Consider the following 21,782-nt stretch of genomic DNA (forward strand, 5'->3'; position numbering starts at 1 on the left):
AAAGAAAGTATGCGGCGATCATCCACCACTGTTGTCATCCGTGGACGCCCAGGCCTTTTTGAGTTCCCAAGCTCACCAGTCAATTCCTTTTTTCTCAGAATGTACCCGACTGTTGATTTTGCTACTCCAAGCATGTCTGCTATCTCTCTGATGGATTTTTTCTTTTTTTCAGCCTCAGGATGTTCTGCTTCACCTCAATTGAGAGTTCCTTAGACCGCATGTTGTCTGGTCACAGCAACAGCTTCCAAATGCAAAACCACACACCTGTAATCAACCCCAGACCTTTTAACTACTTCATTGATTACAGGTTAACGAGGGAGACGCCTTCAGAGTTAATTGCAGCCCTTAGAGTCCCTTGTCCAATTACTTTTGGTCCCTTGAAAAAGAGGAGGCTATGCATTACAGAGCTATGATTCCTAAACCCTTTCTCCGATTTGGATGTGAAAACTCTCACATCGCAGCTGGGAGTGTGCACTTTCAGCCCATATTATATATATAATTGTATTTCTGAACATGTTTTTGTAAACAGCTAAAATAACAAAACTTGTGTCCCCGTCCAAATATTTCTGGCCCTGACTGTATATATGTATATGTGTGTGTATATATATATTATTGTATATTTATTTTGAACTGTATAGGGGGCTTTACACGGTAGCGATATCGCTAGCAATTTCTAGCGATAGCGACCGTGTAAGTACCCGCCCCCGTCGCGCATGCAATTGTTTGTGATCGCTGCCCCGTAGCGAACATTATTGCTACGCAGCATCACACATACTTACCTGGTCGGCGGCGTCGCTGTGACTGCCGAACAATCCCTCCTTCAAGGGGGAGGGACGTTCGGCATCACAGCGATGTCACCGCAACGTCACTAAGCGGCCGGCCAATCAAAGGAGAGAGGCGGAGATGAGCAGGACGTAACATCCCGCCCACCTCCTTCCTTCCTCATTGGGGCCGGCGGCAGGTAAGGAGACGTTCCTCGCTCATGCGGTGTCACACATAGCGATGTGTGCTGCCGCATAAGCGATGAACCACAACGCTAAACAACCCTTACCGATTTTTGACTTTGGGAAAACCTCTCCATGGTGAACGATTTTCACCATTTTTGAGGTCGCCTAAGCTCGCTGGTAAGTATTACACACTGCGATATCGTTAATGATGCCGGATGTGCGTCACTAACCACTTTGACCCCGGCGACAAAACATTAAGTGCCATAATATGGAGTGTACAAGGCCTTTTGAGATATTGGTGTTTTTTGACTTTTACCACTCCTGGTTTTGATTTAGCCGTTTTTGATTTAGCTTTGCAGCAGGCAATGGTCCGTCCGTCTTGTTTCATCTTTTCCACAAAAGAATACAGTTTATCTGTTTTTCATTTTTTAGGTTTATGACTATTTTTAAATTTGGGGTGTACTCCCTTCTGATTTTTAGTTACTTTTAAACCTATATATTTCTTTATCGTTCCTTTGGGAGACCCAGACCATGGGTGTTTAGCTTCTGCCTTCGGAGGACACACAAAGTACTACACTTAAGTGTAGCTCCTCCCTCTGGGCTTATACACCCCCTGGTAGCCAGTCCTAGCCAGTTTATCGCTTTGTGTTCAGGAGGTCATACATCCACACATGCATTTTCATCTGATTGTTTGACTTTTGGAAAGAGTTTGAAGAAAAGCGGGTCCATGTCTGGACTCCCGGCATGTCCCTTCTCACCCCACTGTGTCGGCGGTGTTGTTAAGGTTGATTTTACAAGGCTGCAGCCTTACATGCCGCGCTCCTTCACCATCCCTTCTGGGCTCTGGCTTGAAGTGGGAGCCAGCACGGTCTCCATGCCTGGCAGGAGTCCGGTCTCCATCCACAGCCCCTTGAGGATTCTGTTGGTCCGGAGCACTCATCCCCAGGGACATGGCCCTGCGTCTCAGCAGCTAAGTACCTGAGACGTTTATGTTGGGGGCCCCGGTTCTTTATTGTAAGAGGAGAGTATGCTGTATGTGATTGTTTTAACTTTTCCGGTGGGTTCTCTAGCTTTTGCCTGAGAATCGCGCCGATGGTGCCTGCTTGTCGGCCTCGCCGCTTAAATTTAGGCCCTGGCTTCGTCGGAGGCCTAGTTTCTTTTTCCTGCCCTCGCATGTCACTCATGCAGAGGGACAGGTTCGGCTCCTCCCGGCGGCCGTTCTACACAGGGGAGGGACACTCCCCACTGCTGGGGCGTCCCTCCTTCCCTGCAGGTCTCTATAGCCCTCCAGTTCCCGCTCTTTTATAGGAACGCCCTCTTCTCAGGCAGAGTTCACTCTGCTCTGGGACATCCTGCATTCTGCATCTCTGCTGAGGTGCTGCGACTGGGGGACCGGGCTTCGGGATCTGGAGGGCACACAACACCGCGCTCAGCGGTCTGGTAAGCCACAGCCGGTCTCCGGTTGTGGACCTCTGTATATTCTCCCTGGGGTTCATTCTCTGCAAAGAGGAGCAAGGCTCCAAAGCCTTATTCTGCATGCACTGCATGTAAGCTCCTGCTGCCTGAGCCGAGCACCTATCCACATTGTGATGTCTGCCCTAACTTGGCGGTGCCACAGCCCGGAGTCTCACCCCCAGTGGTCTCTCAGGCTGCTGCTGCACCTGTGATTGAACCCCCGGCCTGGGTAGAGTCCTTTTCTAGGTCCATATCCCAGCCAGTCATTTGCTGAGTCCATAGGGCTTTTGTCCAGGACTTTGATGAATATGCATCAGCCCCCCTCTCAGGGTGCCTCTAATACTCTTGACAGAGGACTCCTATCCTCTGACCTCCGTCCATCAGAGCTCACGGAGGATTCATCATCTGATCCCAGACCCCGTCCTTCTAAGAGAAGGCGCAGGGTTTCCTCCCCCTCCCCATCCCACGGCTCTGTCTCAAGAGCTGACTATCAAGATGAGGAGGATGCCCTCACTGGGGGCTCGGAGGCTATGTATCCCATCGATTTCTCTGAGGGTGACTCAGATCTTAGTGATTTGATTGCTTCTATTAATTCTGTGCTGGATCTCAATCCGCCAGTGTCAGAGGAGCAACTCTCTTTGGCAGAAAAACATCAGTTTACCTCGCCTAAGAGAGTGAAGAGTGTGTTCTTTAACCACTCCAGTTTTCAGACCACTGTGACCAAACCCAGGGCCTGCCCTGACAAACGCTTTCCAAAGCGTGGTTCTGATGACCGGTTTCCAATTGCACCTGAGGTGGTCAAGGAGTGGTCTCACTCCCCAAAGGTAGACCCTCCGGTGTCTAGGCTATCAGCCTGGACCGTTGTGTCGGTGGCTGACGGCACCTCACTTAAGGATTCCACTGACCGCCAGGTTGACCTTCTGGCCAAATCTGTGTATGAAGCTGCGGGGGCCGCGTTTTCCCCGACTTTTGCAGCAGTGTGGGCTCTCAAAGCCATCTCTGCTTCTCTAGAGGAGATGCATTCCCTCACCAAGGAATCTATGCCTGAGATGGTTACCTTAACTTCTCAGGCTTCAGCTTTTTCATCCTATGCCATGTCTGCCATGCTAGAGGCTTCTCACCGCACTGCGGTGGCTTCAGCTACTTCTCTTGTTATCCGCAGGATTTTGTGGCTTCGAGAGTGGAAGGCAGATGCTTTTTCCAAGAAGTTTCTTGCTGAGCTCCCTTTTGCTGGTTCACGGCTGTTTGGTGAACAGCTGGATGAAATCATTAAAGAAGCTACTGGCGGGAAGAGTACTTCCATGCCACAAACCAAGACCAGGAAACCCGCCCAGGGTAGGAATCAATCGAGGTTTCGTTCCTTTCGTTCCTCCAACTGGTCATCCTCTAAGCCTTCCGCCTCGTCCGCTAACTCAGCCAAGGATCAGAAATCCAACTGGCGCCCAAAAGCACGTCCGCAGAAGACCGCAGGAGGTTCTGCCACTAAGGCAGCTTCCTCATGACTCTCGGCCCGCTCCAGCCACGTCCTTAGTCGGTGGCAGGCTCTCCCACTTTGGCGACGCTTGGTTAAAGCAAGTGGGTGAGAGACATCATATCTCACGGCTACAGGATAGAATTCTCTTCCAGCCCGCCAAACAGATTTTTTCTCTCAACTCCCCCCTGCTCCAAGGCCGCCGCCTTCTCGCAGGCCGTGGCGTCCTTGCAGGCAAACGGAGTGATTGTCCCAGTTCCCGCTCAGGAACGGTTCAGAGGTTTTTACTCAAATCTCTTCCTAGTTTCGAAAAAGGACGGTACCTTTCGGCCCATCCTGGATCTCAAGCTTCTCAACAAGCATGTCCGGGTGCGGCATTTTCGCATGGAGTCTCTGCGATCAGTCATTGCCTCTATGACCCAAGGGGAGTTCCTGGCGTCCATCGACATCAGAGATGCCTATCTACATGTGCCAATCGCAGTGTCACATCAGCGTTGGTTACGTTTTGCGATAGGAGAGGATCATTTCCAATTCGTGGCTCTCCCCTTCGGGTTAGTCACGGCCCCTCTGGTATTCACCAAGGTCATGGCGGCAGTGATTGCGGTCCTGCACCTCCAGGGGTTAGCAGTGCTTCCTTATCTGGACGACCTTCTGGTCAAGGGTACATCCAGCGCAGACTGTCAGCGGAGTGTTTCGCTCACTCTCGCCACCCTAGCCCAATTCGGGTGGATTGTCAATCTTCCCAAATCCACTCTGACTCCGACCCAGAGTCTCACGTACCTAGGGATGCAGTTCGAGACTTGCCGGCACTTGTGAAGTTGCCCTTAGACAAACAGCTGTCACTCTGGTTGGCGGTGCGCTCTCTCCTGAGGCCCCGCCGTTATACCCTCAGGCGTCTGATGCAGGTGCTGGGTTAAATGGTGGCCTCCATGGAGGCGGTTCCCTTTGCCCAGTTCCATCTGCGTCCTCTGCAGCTGGACGTTCTCCGCTGTTGGGACAAGCGGCCTTCCTCCTTACAGAGGTTAGTGGCTCTGTCGCCACGGACCAGGAGCTCTCTTCAGTGGTGGCTTCGACCCCTCTCCCTGTCCCAAGGGCGCTCCTTCCTGACTCCGTCCTGGGTGATTCTCACCACGGATGCCAGCCTATCCGGCTGGGGAGCGGTACATCTCCACCACAGAGCACAGGGCACTTGGACTCCGTCCGAGTCAGCCCTTTCAATCAATGTGCTGGAAACCAGAGCTGTACTTCTAGCTCTCTTAGCCTTTCACCACCTGTTGGCGGGCAGGCACATTCGAGTCCAGTCAGACAACGTGACAGCGATTGCCTACATCAATCACCAAGGCGGGACACGCAGCCGCCTGGCAATGTTGGAGGTCCAACGCATTCTTTAATGGGCGGAGGACACCAAGTCCACCATATCCGCAGTCCACATCCCTGGCGTAGAAAACTGGGAGGCAGATTATCTCAGCCGTCAATCTGTGGACGGTGGCGAGTGGTCCCTGCACCCGGCAGTGTTTGTCAATGTGCCGCAAGTGGGGCTCTCCGGACGTGGACCTAATGGCATCCCGTCACAACAACAAGGTTCCGGTTTACGTGGCTCGCTCCCACGATCCTCAGGCCTTCGCCGCGGACGCTCTGGTTCAAGACTGGTCCCAGTTTCGTCTGTCCTACGTGTTTCCCCCTCTAGCTCTCTTGCCCAGAGTCCTGTGCAAGATCAGAATGGAGGGCCGTCGAGTCATCCTCATTGCACCGGAGTGGCCCAGGCGAGCTTGGTATCCGGACCTGCTCCAACTGTCCGTGGAGATGCCGTGGCATCTTCCGGACCGTCCAGACCTACTCTCGCAAGGTCCGTTTTTCCGCCCGAATTCTGCGGCACTCAAATTGACGGCGTGGCTTTTGAGTCCTGGATTTTGACGGCTTCTGGTATTCCTCCTGAAGTCATCTCCACTATGACTCGGGCCCGTAAGTCTTCCTCCGTCAAGATCTATCACAGGACTTGGAAAATTTTCCTGTCCTGGTGTTGCTCTTCCGGCCATTCTCCTTGGCCATTCTCGTTGCTGACCCTTCTGTCTTTTTTACAGTCCGGTCTGCAGCTAGGACTGTCCCTCAACTCTCTCAAGGGACAAATCTCAGCTCTATCAGTGCTGTTCCAGCGGCGTCTCGCCCAGCTGGCTCAGGTCCGCACCTTCATGCAAGGTGCGTCTCACATCATTCCGCCTTATCGGCGGCCCTTGGATCCCTGGGACCTTAACTTGGTCCTCACGGTATTCCAGAAACCCCCTTTCGAGCCCCTTAGGGAGGTTTCTTTGTATCGTCTTTCTCAAAAGGTGGCCTTTCTAGTTGCCATAACTTCTCTCAGGAGAGTCTCTGATTTGGCTGCGCTCTCCTCAGAGTCACCTTTTTTGGTTTTTCACCAAGACAAGGTAGTTCTCCGTCCGACCCCGGACTTTCTTCCTAAGGTGGTCTCTCCCTTCCACCTTAACCAGGATATTTCCTTGCCTTCCTTCTGTCCGGCCCCTGTTCTTCGCTTTGAGAAAGCGCTGCATACTCTAGATCTGGTGCGTGCTCTCTGGATCTATGTGTCTCGCACCGCTGCGCTTAGGCGGTGCACCTCTCTTTTTGTGCTAACCACAGGTCGGCGCAAGGGTCTCTCTGCTTCTAAGCCGACCTTGGCCCGTTGGATTAGATCGACCATTTCGGACGCCTACCAGAGTACTCAGGTGCCTCCCCCGCCGGGGATCAAAGCACACTCGACCAGAGCTGTCTGTGCCTCTTGGGCTTTTAGGCACCAGGCTACGGCTCAACAAGTCTGTGTCAGGCTGCCACTTGGACTAGCCTGCATACCATTTCGAAGCACTACCAAGTGCATGCTCATGCTTCGGCAGATGCGAGCTTGGGCAGACGCATCCTTCAGGCGGCTGTCGCCCACTTGTGAAGTTAGGTTCCGCCTACTTCTTAGTTTTTTCTGTTTATTCCCACCCAGGGACAGCTTTGGAACGTCCCATGGTCTGGGTCTCCCAAGGGAACGATAAAGAAAAAGAGAATTTTGTTACTTACCGTAAATTCTTTTTCTTATAGTTCCGTATTGGGAGACCCAGCTCCCTCCCTGTTGTCTGTTGGCAATTTTCTTGTTCCGTGTGTTATCACCGGCTGTTGTCGTGGACAGAGTCTCCGGTTGTTCCGGTTCTTACTCGGTTCTACTTGTGGGTGGCTATTCTCCTTCAGCTTTTGCACTAAACTGGCTAGGACTGGCTACCAGAGGGTGTATAAGCTCAGAGGGAGGAGCTACACTTTTTAGTGTAGTACTTTGTGTGTCCTCCGGAGGCAGAAGCTAAACACCCATGGTCTGGGTCTCCCAATACGGAACTATAAGAAAAAGAATTTACGGTAAGTAACAAAATTCTCTTTTTTGTTTTATTAATGTTTTGCAGTTTTAATAACCATGTGCTTGTTGAACTAGGTATCTTCCAAAATGAAGCAATTTAAAGACGAGCTTTTGGCATCTTGCTTAACTTTAATCCTTTCTCTGCCTCATGATATTGTCATGCTTGATATGAAGGCCTACATCCCATCACTACAAGTATGTCTGAACTTTTTATACCCACACCATTTGGTTGTATAGTATTAGAATTTTATTTTCACAATAATTATGTGTAACTGTAGTCATACTTAAAGTGAGTCCATCACTCCTAAAAATATTTTGAATGGCCTATACAATGTTATAGGGGCTTAGCTCCTATAAAAACCACACTAGTTATTTTCTCAGACACTATTACTGTATTATTAGGAAGCTGCTCCCTCCACTTCGGGGTGTATTAGTGTATGGAGTGACATTATTTTGTACCGCTGCCTGTGTTTCCCATCGGTCTCCTTGCTTCCTCTTTCGGCTGGGGATGTCATGTGACTGTTGCATTCTCTGTTATTTACAGCAGTCACATTCTGTCTTGCTGCAGCCAATCCATAGCAGCTGATTAATTGCAGTGGTCACATGTTGTCTCACACCAGAAGAGAAAATAAAGTGACCGGCTGGTGACTCGGGCTGTAGTATAAAAAACATAAGGGGTCCAGAGTACATCTAGATTTATTTTAGGCTACAATGGGCTCATTTAAAAAAAAAAAAACAAAAAAACAAAAGTTTTTTAGTATTTGAATATGAAATACAATCAGTGAGAGATTAGACTGGCACTGCTCCATCCCGTCACAACGCTGTGTGCTGTCGCACCCGCTTGTAATCCTAGCTAATTTGAGAGGCTTGGGCTGTTTTATCACTGGAGCTGGTCACTTCTTGTCCATACTATCTGTGGATCAGGTGTCCACTGTCCTCACCATTACGATGATTCTGTGCCAGCTGCATGGAGACACAAAGTTGATATAAGGATTGTTGTGCCTGGTCAAAAAAAATAAAAAAAAAAATAACCAAACTAGAACATATCAAAATACTTATTGTTAAGCGGATTAGACAGTATGGGTCACACTTACAGATATGCCATGTTAGTGATGCTCGATCGCTTCAGTTTGCTGGCCTTTTGCAGGTTGAACATTTACTATCAGGTGGTGATGGACATAATGCTCTGCTACGAAGAGAATCTGAATTGATCCCAATACCAGGATCAATGGTACCGCGGGGTCTAAATGATCGTAATGACCTCACTCCTTTTCTGACTGGATGTAAATATTATATTGTGCTGTGACAGAGCCTGTTTACACAATATTTGTTTTATAATATTTTTATATACTATCTAATATTTTTTAATGATTTGTTAAGTACAGCTTTGCACTTTTTAAGTGGGGGGCTTTCTCTGTATCTTGAAGCCCTGACGTGTTTTAGTAGACAAAATAGCCACAGGCTTGTTTGATCACATTCTTATACCACTTATAAATAATCTATTTTTAATATTCGGCTGGAGACCAAAGTTTAAGACCAGACCAGTCTAGTGGTGCTTGCTGTCCACCAGCTTCTACCAGCACCACACTAGGTGATTGATAGGCCTCTCAATAGGGATCTTTAAAATATATTTTCTCAGAAATGTTCCAGTAAGGTTTCAAAGAAGGTATTCATTTCTGCAGTCTTGTATCCAAGCTGTGATTCATGCTTCGCGTGGTTTTGGTATCACGAGTCAGGTGCCCGAATCTCTTTAACTGTTGGAGATAATTGATTGATATCATTACATTGCATGTGTTATTGAATAGATCTTATTAGAATTGATATAATGCATATGAAGGATATTATATTCTTGTTTCATTATATATAGACTGCCTTTAAATTAGGCTTGAGCTCACCATCACTTGCAGATGCTGGCCTTGATGCACTAGAAGATTGGTCTTCTCGAATTCCTCCGGATACAATGGAGCTATACTACAAGGACATTCTACCATCTCTAGATGGCTACTTGACAGACACATCATCCAAAGGTATGAAAATTATTTTGTTTGCATCTTATACAGGTAATTTATTGTTTATATATCTCATTTGAGCTACTTGTCTGCATTGGTGACTTTGGAGCGTAAAATGTGTTTTGAAAGATGCACCTACATTTCAGTTTCAAAGTCTTTGTCTTATTTCTGCTGTTTGTGACACGAAGCAAAATAACCCCCTGATTCTTTATATTTTATCCCATATACAATGAAATAGGTTCTAAAATATTGTTTTGATAATTTGGAAGCTTGATTTTTTTTTTTATCACTTAGTAGTACTACTTTAGACAGATTAACCCCTCACTGACATATGATGTACTGGTATGTCATATACCGGTTCCTTGAATTTGATGCAGGCTCTGAAGCAGAGCCTGGATCTCTGCCAGCAGATTATGGCTGGGTCATTCAGCCATCATCTGCCTCTTAACAGCTCCTCGAATAGCTGAGCTCCACCTGCAGTTGTTAACCTGTTAAATACCAGTGACGTTTATTGCGCTCCTGCCATTCTAACCTCTCATTGGCATTCCCGACCACTGGGCATTTGCTGCTCTAATCGCTCATTGGCGTAGCCGATCATGGGGCACCAATAGTTTGCCATGACAGCCAGGGGTGTGCTGAAGACCCCGTGTCTGTAATTATGATACTCTTGTAAAAACTAGTCTGTAAGGGAACTAACAAATACAATAAAAAGTGGAAAAAAAATAATGAAAATAAAGCAAAAATGCGAGAATTGCAGTTTTTCATGCCTTTCAATTTTAGAAAGATCTTCTCTACTCTCGAAATTCTATTAGCAAATGATACTGGACCCAAAGTTTCACCTGCCTGCGAAATAACATTCAGGGTTCAGTTCAAAGCTTAAAGACTGCTGATTAAATTGCCTTTAGATGTCGTTCACTTGAGAAGGTACAGTGAAGTTTGCCCACTGACAAAGACATGAACAGTCTATAATTTTAAGGGTTGATTTAATTTTAACAGTGAGAGATAGAATATCCAAAATAAAATCCAGAAAATCACATTGTATAAATTATATACATTTATTTGCATTTTCCAGAGAGAAATAAGTATTTGGTCCCCTACCAACCATTAAGAGTTCTGGCTCCTGCAGACCACTTAAGCTGGTGTCACACTAAACGACAGCGACAACGACGTCGCTGTTACGTCACCATTTTCGGTGACGTAACAGCGACCTTGTAAGTCGCTGTTATGATCGCTGCTTAGCTGTCAAACACAGCAGAAGCAGCGATCATAAGGTCGCTGTGCTACATGTTCAGAGAGCAGGGAGCCGCGCTTAGCGCTGGCTCCTTGCTCTCCTGCAGCACACATCGGGTTAATTAACCCGATGTGTGCTGCAGCTACATGTCACAGTTCAGAGAGCAGGGAGCCGCGCTTAGCGCTGGCTCCTTGCTCTCCTGCAGCACACATCGGGTTAATTAACCCGATGTGTGCTGCAGCTACATGTCACAGTGCAGAGAGCAAGGAGCCGCGCGCACTGCTTAGCGCTGGCTCCTTGCTCTCCTTGCTACAGTATGCATCGGGTTAATTACCCGATGCATACTGCAGCCACATGTCACAGTGCAGGAGCCGGCGCTGGCAGCAAGAGCGGAGGCTGGTAACCAGCGTAAACATCGGGTAACCAGGGAAAGGTCTTCCCTTGGCTACCCGATGTTTACGCTGGTTACAGCTTACCGCAGCTGCCAGTGCCGGCTCCTGATCGCTTCATTTCGTCGCTCTCTCGCTGTCACACACAGCGATGTGTGTGTCACAGCGGGAGAGTGACGACCAAAAAAATGAAGCTGGACATTCAGCAACGACCGGCGACCTCACAGCAGGGGCCAGGTCGTTGCTGGATGTCACACACAGCGACAGCGACGGGACGTCGCTGCAACGTCACAGAAAATGGTGACGTAGCAGCGACGTCGTTGTCGTCGTCGTTATGTGTGACACCAGCTTTAGACCCTCCTAATCAACTCGTTACTGCATTAAATACAGTTGTCTTAAATTGTCACCTGTATAATTAATAATGCGCAAATCTCATCATCAACTACAAAACACGTCAGACTGCTGTGCTTTCCAACAAGGGTTTTGCCACCAAGTATTAAGTCTTGTTTGTCAGAGGCATCAAATACGGATTTCTCTCTGCAAAATGCAAATAATTTTATATAACTTATACAATGTGATTTTCTGGATTTTACTTTGGATATTCTAATCTCTCACTGTTAAAATTATCCTACCCTTAAAATTATAGACTGTTCATGCATTTGTCAGTGAGCAAACTTACAAAATCAGCAAGGGATCAAATAATTATTATCTTCACTGTAACTAGAGTGATTAAGATGTTTATGTATCCTGTCATTACACAAACCTTTTCCATGTTTTTTTTATAATATAATATATATTTATATATATATATATATATATATATATATTATATTATATTATCTATATATATATAATTGCCTTATTCTGTCTGTCTGTCTGTCTGTCTGTCTGTCTATCTGTCTGTCTGTCTGTCATGCTCCAAAATTGTGTCCTTACGGTGACACAAAGCTGATTGGCCAGCCGCTCGCCCAGGCTCCGCCCCCCCCCACAGATTGGCCTCTCGCCCCGGCACCCTGCAGGCATTGGCAATTCGGCCACGCCCCGCCCCGCCCCCCTCACGCAATGCACGTTAGCTCTGGCCCCACCCCCTCCCTCCTCCCGCGCATTTCTCGAACTGACACGGCTGTCACGGAGGTGAGTACGGTACTCCCTGCCCACCCCCCCCCCCCTCCCCCCCCCGCCCCCGCCCCCGCTCGCACAGGACTGGTGTGGATACGTTGCTAACCATGCTCGCATGGTTACAAGCGCTGTCACGGAGGTGAGTACTGTACTCCCTCCCCCCCCCCCCCTCCCCCCCCCGGCCCCCGCTCGCACGGCAGTGGTGGGAGTGGTGTGGATACGTTGGTATCAAGCCCATCAAGGTCCTGCTGCGCCAGAAGATCCACACGCACACACACAAACATACACACACATCAGATCACACTCACACTCACTCTTACACACACCTCACACACACCTCACATCGCATCCACATACTCACAACATCCTGGGATATCGCTTGCTTCTCGGCGGCGAAAATGTGCTGTTGTGATCTTCCAGGACCTGACGGAGGATCACATGGCCAGAAGCATGTGATATCCCCGGATGTTGTCAGTATGAGCGCGTAAGTGCGATATCGTCAGTGTCTGTGTGTGTGAGTGTATGCGATCGGGTGTGTGTGAGTGGATGCGATCGGGTGTGTGTGAGTGGATGCGATCGGGTGTGTGTGAGTGGATGCGATCGGGTGTGTGTGAGTGGATGCGATCGGGTGTGTGTGAGTGGATGCGATCGGGTGTGTGTGAGTGGATGCGATCGGGTGTGTGTGAGTGGATGCGATCGGGTGTGTGTGAGTGGATGCGATCGGGTGTGTGTGAGTGTATGCGATCGGGTGTGTGTGAGTGTATGCGATCGGGTGTGTGTGAGTGTATGCGATCGGGTGTGTGAGTGTCGGCAGAGGACCAGGCCGTGCTGGAGGAGGCTGGGAGCAGAGAGGCTGATCATGGGGAAGAGGGGAATGCTGATGCTGAAGGAGGCTGGGATGGGAAGGCTGGGAGGAAGGAGGCTGGGATGGGAAGGCTGGGAGGAAGGAGGCTGGGATGGGAAGGCTGGGAGGAAGGAGGCTGGGACGAGAGAGGCTGATCCTCAGGAAGGCTGAGGAGGGGAGGCTGATGCTGAGGGAGGCTGGAAGGAGAGAGGCTGAGCAAACGTGCTCCATCCGCCATACTGCGCACTCCCCATCGTGCTGCATCCCCCATGCTGCGCACTCCCAAACGTGGTCCATCCGCCATGCTGCGCACTTCCCAAACGTGGTCCATCCGCCATGCTGCGCACTCCCAAACGTGCTCCATCCGCCATGCTGCGCACTCCCAAACGTGCTCCATCCGCCATACTGCGCACTGGAGCACGTTTGGGAGTGCGCAGCATGGCGGATGGAGCACGTTTGAGAATGCGCAGCATGGCGGATGGAGCACGTTTGAGAATGCGCAGCATGGCGGATGGAGCACGTTTGGGAGTGCGCAGCATGGCGGATGGAGCACGTTTGGGAGTGCGCAGCATGCCGGATGGTGCACGATCGGGAGTGCGCAGTATGGCGGATGGAGCACGTTTGGGAGTGCGCAGCATGGCGGATGGAGCACGTTTAGAAGTGCGCAGCATGGCGGATGGACCACGTTTGGGAGTGCGCAGCATGGCGGATGGAGCACGTTTAGGAGTGCGCAGCATGGCGGATGGAGCACGTTTGCAAGTGCGCAGCATGGCGGGTGGAGCACGATGGGAGGTGCACACCTCCCCCCAACACACACACACACGCGCACTGCACAACACACACACACTAGGAATCACAAACAACGCCCTACACAGACACCCACACAGACAACGCTGCACACACAAATATACGCACATACTGCACAACACACACATTGCTCAAAACATACCTCCCCCCAAAACACACCACACACACACAAACCGCACAACACACACACACACACACAACGCTACAGACACACAGCGCTCCACAAACAACGCAACACACGCAACACACATACAACACCGCTCTCACCCCCCGCGACACTCAGAACATGTACAGCGCCCTACACAAACACTTGGTAACTACACACAACAACATCTATATATATATATATATAACAAAAATCATACATGAACTACACAATACGTAAATTCTAGAATACCCGATGCGTAGAATCGGGCCACCTTCTAGTATTATATAATACTCCTCCACCAAGCCTATCCATCAAAGTTGATGGCTGCTCACTCTCCACAGTCTCACAAGCTCGTTGCCTTGGAGTAACCCTTGACTCTGCTCTTTCCTTCCAGCCGCACATCCAAGCCCTATTCACCTCATGTCGACTACAGCTCAAAAATATTTCCCGGATCCATGCTTAACCAAGAATCTACAAAAACATTAGTACATGCACTCATCATCTCTCGCGTCGACTACTGCAACCTCCTGCTCTGTGGCCTCCCTTCTAACACTCCTGCACTCCTCCAATCTATCCTGAATTCTGCGGCCCGCTTAATCCACCTCCCCCCTCGCTATTCCACAGCCTCGCCACTCTGCCAATCCCTTCACTGGCTTCCCTTTGCCCAAAGACTCCAGTTCATAACATTAACCATGATCTACAAAGCCATCCACAACCTGTCTCCTCCTTACATCTGTAACCTAGTCTCCCAGTACCTACCTGCACACAACCTCAGATCCTCACAAGATCTCCTTGTCTGCTCCTCTCTTATCTTATCTCTTATCTCCTCTTCCCAAATCGCATGCAAGATTTCTCCTGTGCCTCCCCCATACTCTGGAACGTTCTACCCCAGCATATTAGACTCTCTCATGCCATGAAAAGCTTCAAGAGGAACCTGAAGACCCACCTCTTCCGATAACCCTACAACCTGCAGTAACCCTCAGTCCAATACACCACTGCGCAACCAGCTCTGTCCTCACCTATTGTACCCTCACTCATTCCCGGTAAAACTGTGATTCCCTCATGGGCAGGGTCCTCTCTCCTCCTGTACCAGTCTGATTTGCACTGTTAATGATTTTTGTACTAGTTTTTATGTATACCCTTTCTCACTTGTAAAGTGCCATGGCATTAATGGCTCTATAATATATATAAATATATATATATATATATATATATGTATGTATATGTATGTATATATACACACACACCGTATTTTTTGGACTATAAGACACACCCCTGGTTTTAGAGGAGGAAAATAGGAAAATAAATTTTTAAGCAAAAAATGTGGTTATGACACACTTATGGGATATAAGGATCTGCTGCTTTTATGGGGGTAATGTCCCCAAATTCTCTACTAAGGTACCCCATCCTGGTAATGATCCTCCTGCCTTGTATATGATCCCCTTCCTTGTAAATATGCCCCTATCCTGCTATATACTGCCATAATGGTATATGCCGTATCCTGGTATATACCGCCATCCTGCTATATACCCTCATCCTGCTATATGCCCTCATGCTGCTATATGCCCTCATTCTGCTGTATACTGCCATCCTGGAATATGCCCCCATCCTGCTATATACCCCCATACTGATATATACCCCTATTCTGCTATATACCCCCATTCTGCTATATACCTCCATTTCTTCAGCGCTCTATTGGGAGACCCAGACGATTGGGGTATAGCTACTGCCCTCTGGAGGCCACACAAAGCACTACATTAAAAGTGCAAGGCCCCTCCCCCTCTGGCTATACCCCCCCGTGGTATCACGGGTTCTCCAGTTTTTAGCTTTGTGTGCGAAGGAGGTCAGACATCCATGCATAGCTCCACAGATTTTAGTCAGCAGCAGCTGCTGACTATGTCGGATGGAAGAAAAGAGGACACATATAGTGTTCCCAGCATGCTCCCTTCTCACCCCTGGATGGTGTTGTAAGGTTGAGGTACCTATTGCTGGTACAGGGCTGGAGCCTGACATGCTGTTTTCCTTCCACATCCCCTTGTAGGGCTCTGTGGAAGTGGGATCCTGCCGGCCTCTCAGCTCTGATGCCGGGCTCCATCCACAGACCCATTAGAACCTGATGGATTCGGAGCAGGAGTACGATCAGGGACAGGGAATATGTCTGTATCTATGGCAAAAATCCTGGAGACCTTGCAATCTATGCATGGGGCTCAGTCTCTGGGCACGGCGAGGCCTCTGTCCTCAGGTCCCCCTTACTTGGAATGTATCCAGCCCACAGGGGGGTCCCCGGCTTCACAGGCCGAGGATTATGACTCAGATGATGGCCCCAGCCACCCTAAGCGAGCTCGCTGGGAAAGACCCTCAACGTCATCACACTGCTCAGGGTCTCAGCGCAATCAGTCTCCCTGTGATGTGTCTGATGAGAGTGATCAGGAATCCACTCCTGGAACCCCTCTCAACCTGGATACCCCGGATGGGGATGCCATGGTAGACGACCTTATCTCAGCCATCAATAGGCTGTTGGATATTTCTCCCCCAGCCCCTTCAGCAGAAGAGGCGGCTGCGGAACAGGAAAAGTTTCGTTTCCTTTATCCCAAGCGTAAATTGAGTGCTTTGTTAGATCACTCTGACTTCAGAGAATCAATCCAGAAGCACGACGCTCACCCAGAAAGGCGTTTCTCTAAACGATCTAAAGATACGCGTTTCCCTTTCCCCCCTGAGGTGGTCAAGCGCTGGACACAGTGTCCAAAGGTAGACCCCCCGATTTCCAAACTTGCAGCTAGATCCATAGTTGCAGTAGAGGATGGCGCTTCACTTAAAGATGCCAATGACAGACAGATGGACCTTTGGTTAAAATCTGTCTATGAAGCTATAGGCGCGTCGTTTGCTCCGGCATTCGCAGCCGTATGGGCACTCCAGGCTATTTCAGCTGGCTTAGCAAAAGTGGATGCTATCATGCATCCAGCAGTGCCGCAAGTGGCGCACCTTACCACGCAGATGTCGGCGTTTGCGTCTTACGCTATCAATGCGGTCCTAGAATCTACCAGTCGCACCTCAATGGCGTCCGCCAATTCGGTAGTTTTGCGCAGAGCCTTGTGGTTAAAGGACTGGAAAGCAGATGCTGGTTCCAAAAAATGTTTAACCAGTTTGCCTTTGTCTAGAGAGAGACTGTTTGGCGAGCCATTGGCTGACATCATTAAGCAGTCCAAGGGTAAAGACTCCTCTTTACCACAACCCAGAACACCCAAACCTCAGCAGAAAAAGTGGCAGCAGAGGTTTCAGTCCTTTCGAGGTTCGGGCAAGACACCATTTACCTCGTCCAAAGGGACTCAGAGGACGCAAAGAAACTCAGATTCGTGGCGGACTCACACACGCCCCAAGAAAGCAAATGGAGGTACCGCTTCCAAAGCGGCTACCTCATGACTTCCAGCCCCCCCCCTCCGCATCACCGGTCGGGGGCAGGCTCTCCCGCTTTTCCGGCATTTGGATGTCACAGGTCAAAGACCGGTGGGTGACGGACATTTTGTCTCGCGGGTACAGAATCGAGTTCAATTCTCGTCCTCCAGCTCGGTTCTTCAGAACCTCCCCACATCCAGACCGAGCAGATGCTCTGCTGCAGGCGGTGGATTCCCTAAAAGCGGAAGGAGTGGTTATCCCAGTCCCTCCTCAGGAACAAGGGCAAGGGTTTTACTCCAATCTCTTTGTGGTTCCAAAAAAGGACGGCTCGTTCCGTCCTGTTCTGGACCTAAAACGGCTCAACAAACATGTGCACGCCAGGAGGTTCCGGATGGAAACCCTCCGCTCTGTCATTGCCTCAATGTCCAGAGGAGACTTCCTTGCCTCAATAGACATCAAAGATGCTTATCTCCACGTGCCAATTGCTACAGAACATCAACGTTTTCTACGTTTTGTGATAGGAGACGACCATTTTCAGTTCGTAGCTCTTCCATTTGGTCTGGCGACAGCCCCACGGGTCTTCACCAAGGTCATGGCGGCGGTGGTAGCAGTCTTGCACTCTCAGGGACACTCGGTGATTCCTTACCTAGACGACTTATTGGTCAAAGCTCCCTCTCGGGAGGCATGCCAACTCAGCCTGAATGCTACGCTGGAGACTCTACAGTCTTTCGGATGGATCATCAACTTTCCAAAGTCGATCCTATCACCGACTCAGTCACTAACGTATCTTGGCATGGAGTTTCATACTCTAGCAGCGATAGTGAAGCTTCCGCTGGACAAGCAGCGGTCACTACAGACAGGGGTGCAATCTCTCCTGCAGGGCCAGTTGCATCCCTTGCGGCGCCTCATGCATTTCCTAGGGAAGATGGTGGCAGCCATGGAAGCAGTTCCCTTTGCGCAGTTTCATCTGCGCCCACTTCAATGGGACATTCTCCGCCAATGGGACGGGAAGTCAACATCCCTAGACAGGAAAGTCTCGCTTTCCCAGACGGCCAAAGACTCTCTACAATGGTGGCTCCTTCCCACATCATTGTCTCAGGGAAGATCCTTCCTGCCCCCATCCTGGGCAGTAGTCACGACAGATGCGAGTCTGTCAGGGTGGGGAGCAGTATTTCTCCACCACAGGGCTCAGGGGACGTGGACTCCGCAGGAGTCCACCCTTCAGATCAATGTTCTGGAGATCAGAGCAGTGTATCTTGCTCTACTGGCCTTCCAACAGTGGCTGGAAGGAAAGCAGATCCGAATCCAATCGGACAACTCCACAGCGGTGGCATACATCAACCACCAAGGAGGGACGCGCAGTCGGCAAGCCTTCCAAGAAGTCCGGCGCATTCTAATGTGGGTGGAGGACAGAGCATCCACCATATCCGCGGTTCACATCCCAGGCGTAGAAAACTGGGAAGCAGACTTCCTCAGTCGCCAGGGCATGGACGCAGGGGAATGGTCCCTTCACCCGGACGTGTTTCAGGAAATCTGTCGCCGCTGGGGAGTGCCGGACGTCGACCTAATGGCATCCCGGCACAACAACAAGGTCCCGGCATTCATGGCGAGGTCGCGCGATCAAAGAGCTCTGGCGGCAGACGCCTTGGTTCAAGATTGGTCGCAGTTTCAGCTCCCATACGTGTTTCCGCCTCTGGCGCTCTTGCCCAGAGTGCTACGCAAGATCAGATCCGAGTGCAGCCGCGTCATACTCGTCGCTCCAGACTGGCCGAGGAGGTCGTGGTATCCGGATCTGTGGCATCTCACGATCGGTCGACCGTGGTCACTGCCAGACCGACCAGACTTACTGTCCCAAGGGCCGTTTTTCCATCAGAATTCTGCGGCCCTGAACCTGACTGTGTGGCCATTGAGTCCTGGATCCTAGCATCTGCAGGATTATCTCAAGGAGTCGTTGCCACAATGAGACAAGCTAGAAAGTCGAATTCGGCTAAGATCTACCACAGAACGTGGAAGATTTTCTTATCCTGGTGCTCTGCTCAGGGAGTGTCTCCCTGGCCATTTGCATTGCCCAAGTTTCTTTCCTTCCTGCAATCGGGGTTAGAAAAGGGCTTGTCGCTCAGCTCCCTTAAAGGGCAAGTTTCGGCACTATCCGTGTTTTTTCAGAAGCGTCTAGCACGTCTTCCTAAGGTGCGCACGTTCCTGCAGGGGGTCTGTCATATTGTGCCCCCGTACAAGCGACCGTTAGATCCATGGGATCTGAACAGGGTACTAGTTGCTCTCCAGAAGCCGCCCTTCGAGCCTCTGAAGGAAGTTTCCTTTTCTCGGCTGTCGCAGAAAGTGGCGTTTCTTGTTGCAATCACATCGCTTCGGCGAGTGTCTGAGCTGGCAGCTCTGTCATCTAAGGCTCCCTTCCTGGTGTTCCACCAGGACAAGGTTGTGCTGCGCCCCATTCCGGAGTTTCTCCCTAAGGTCGTATCCTCTTTTCATCTTAATCAGGATATTTCCTTGCCTTCTTTTTGCCCTCATCCGGTTCACCGGTATGAAAAGGCCTTACGTTTGCTAGATCTGGTGAGAGCACTCAGAATCTACATTTCCCGCACGGCGCCCATACGCCGTGCCGATGCACTTTTCGTCCTTGTCGCTGGTCCGCGCAAGGGGTTGCAGGCTTCTAAAGCCACCCTGGCTCGATGGATCAAAGAACCAATTCTAGAGGCCTACCGTTCTGCGGGGCTTCCGGTTCCTTCAGGGCTAAAAGCCCACTCCACCAGAGCCGTGGGTGCGTCCTGGGCATTACGTCACCAGGCTTCGGCTCAACAGGTGTGCCAGGCAGCTACCTGGTCCAGTCTGCACACTTTCACCAAGCATTATCAGGTGCATACCTATGCTTCGGCGGATGCCAGCTTAGGTAGAAGAGTCCTGCAGGCGGCAGTGACACCCCCATAGGGGAGGGCTGTTTTGCAGCTCTAACATGAGGTATTTATTTACCCACCCAGGGACAGCTTTTGGACGTCCCAATCGTCTGGGTCTCCCAATAGAGCGCTGAAGAAGAAGGGAATTTTGTTACTTACCGTAAATTCCTTTTCTTCTAGCTCTTATTGGGAGACCCAGCACCCGCCCTGTTGTCCTTCGGGATGTTTTTTTGTTGTTTGCGGGTACACATGTTGTTCATGTTGAACGGTTTTTCAGTTCTCCGATGTTATTCGGAGTTAATTTGTTTAAACCAGTTATTGGCTTCCTCCTTCTTGCTTTGGCACTAAAACTGGAGAACCCGTGATACCACGGGGGGGTATAGCCAGAGGGGGAGGGGCCTTGCACTTTTAATGTAGTGCTTTGTGTGGCCTCCAGAGGGCAGTAGCTATACCCCAATCGTCTGGGTCTCCCAATAAGAGCTAGAAGAAAAGGAATTTACGGTAAGTAACAAAATTCCCTTCTTTGCTATATACCCCCATCCATCCTGATATATACCCCCATGCATCCTGATATATACCCCCATCCATCCTGATATATACCCCCATCCATCCTGATATATACCCCCATCCATCCTGATATATACCCCCATCCATCCTGCTATATACCCCCATCCTGCTTATACCCCCATCCTGGTATATGCCCTCATCCTGCTATATACCCCGATCCTGGAATATGCCCCCATTCTGCTATATACCCCCATCGATCCTGATATATACCCCCATCGATCCTGATATATACCCCCATCCATCCTGATATATACCCCCATCCATCCTGATATATACCCCCATCCATCCTGCTATATACCCCCATCCTAGTATATGGCCTGCATCCTGTGGCACACAAAAAAAAATAAACCTTTCCTCGCTCCATGCAGCATCGCTCCTCCTCCTGTCAGTGCCGGCAGCAGCGCCGCTGATCTGTGTGGAGCCGTCACCGTTGTCTGCAGCATCGCGATGTCTCCCTGTCAGCTGACCTGTGTGGAGACTAGCGGTGCGCACAGCGATGACGTCATTGCTGTACTCACCGTTCTCTAGAGAGATCAGCTGGTCGGCAGACAGGAGCAGATTGCGATGCTGCAGACAACGGTGACAGGTGAGTATACTTATTCACTGCGCTGATGATGATGCGCGGGGGGCAGTGAATACAGTCCCACATGATCACTCCAGGCTGTAGTTGCCAGGGGTGATCACGCGGGCCAGCTGTTAATTATGCGCGCACCCCCCGCTTCAGCGCTGAGAGATGATGGGCGGGAGGATGGGCATGCATATGAAATGAGCAGGCCCACGTGGTCACGGCAGGCGCTGCTACAGCCTGCGCATACCGCCGATGACCCGCTCCACCGCAGCACCCTCATTCCCCACAGCCACATTCAGACTATAAGACGCACCTCCCACTTTCCCCCAACATTTGGGGGGGAAAGTGCGTCTTATTGTCCGAAAAATACGGTACATACACACGTATAGATATATAGACATAAGTAAATATGCCAATATGTACTTCCTATCCATATATTTATTCTTTTCATTGTGTCCTAATTTCAGCACTTAAGTTGCATATTATATATGGTGTTTAAGCATTGAGTGAATGAGGCACTCATAATTATCTAGTGCAGCT

General features: G+C 50.0%; 1 protein-coding gene across 1 annotated transcript in view; it reads left to right on the forward strand.

Annotated features, from left to right (window-relative positions):
- Positions 1 to 21,782, forward strand: part of PRKDC (protein kinase, DNA-activated, catalytic subunit) — a 527,347-nt gene that overhangs the window by 215,625 nt on the left and 289,940 nt on the right. The window contains exons 20-21 of the mRNA XM_075353287.1: positions 7,334 to 7,453; positions 9,126 to 9,285. Of these exons, the coding sequence (XP_075209402.1) occupies positions 7,334 to 7,453; positions 9,126 to 9,285 (280 nt within the window). The remainder of the gene's footprint in view (positions 1 to 7,333; positions 7,454 to 9,125; positions 9,286 to 21,782) is intronic.

The sequence above is a fragment of the Anomaloglossus baeobatrachus genome, chromosome 6 (genome assembly GCF_048569485.1).
Source record: "Anomaloglossus baeobatrachus isolate aAnoBae1 chromosome 6, aAnoBae1.hap1, whole genome shotgun sequence".
Lineage (NCBI taxonomy): Eukaryota > Metazoa > Chordata > Amphibia > Anura > Aromobatidae > Anomaloglossus > Anomaloglossus baeobatrachus.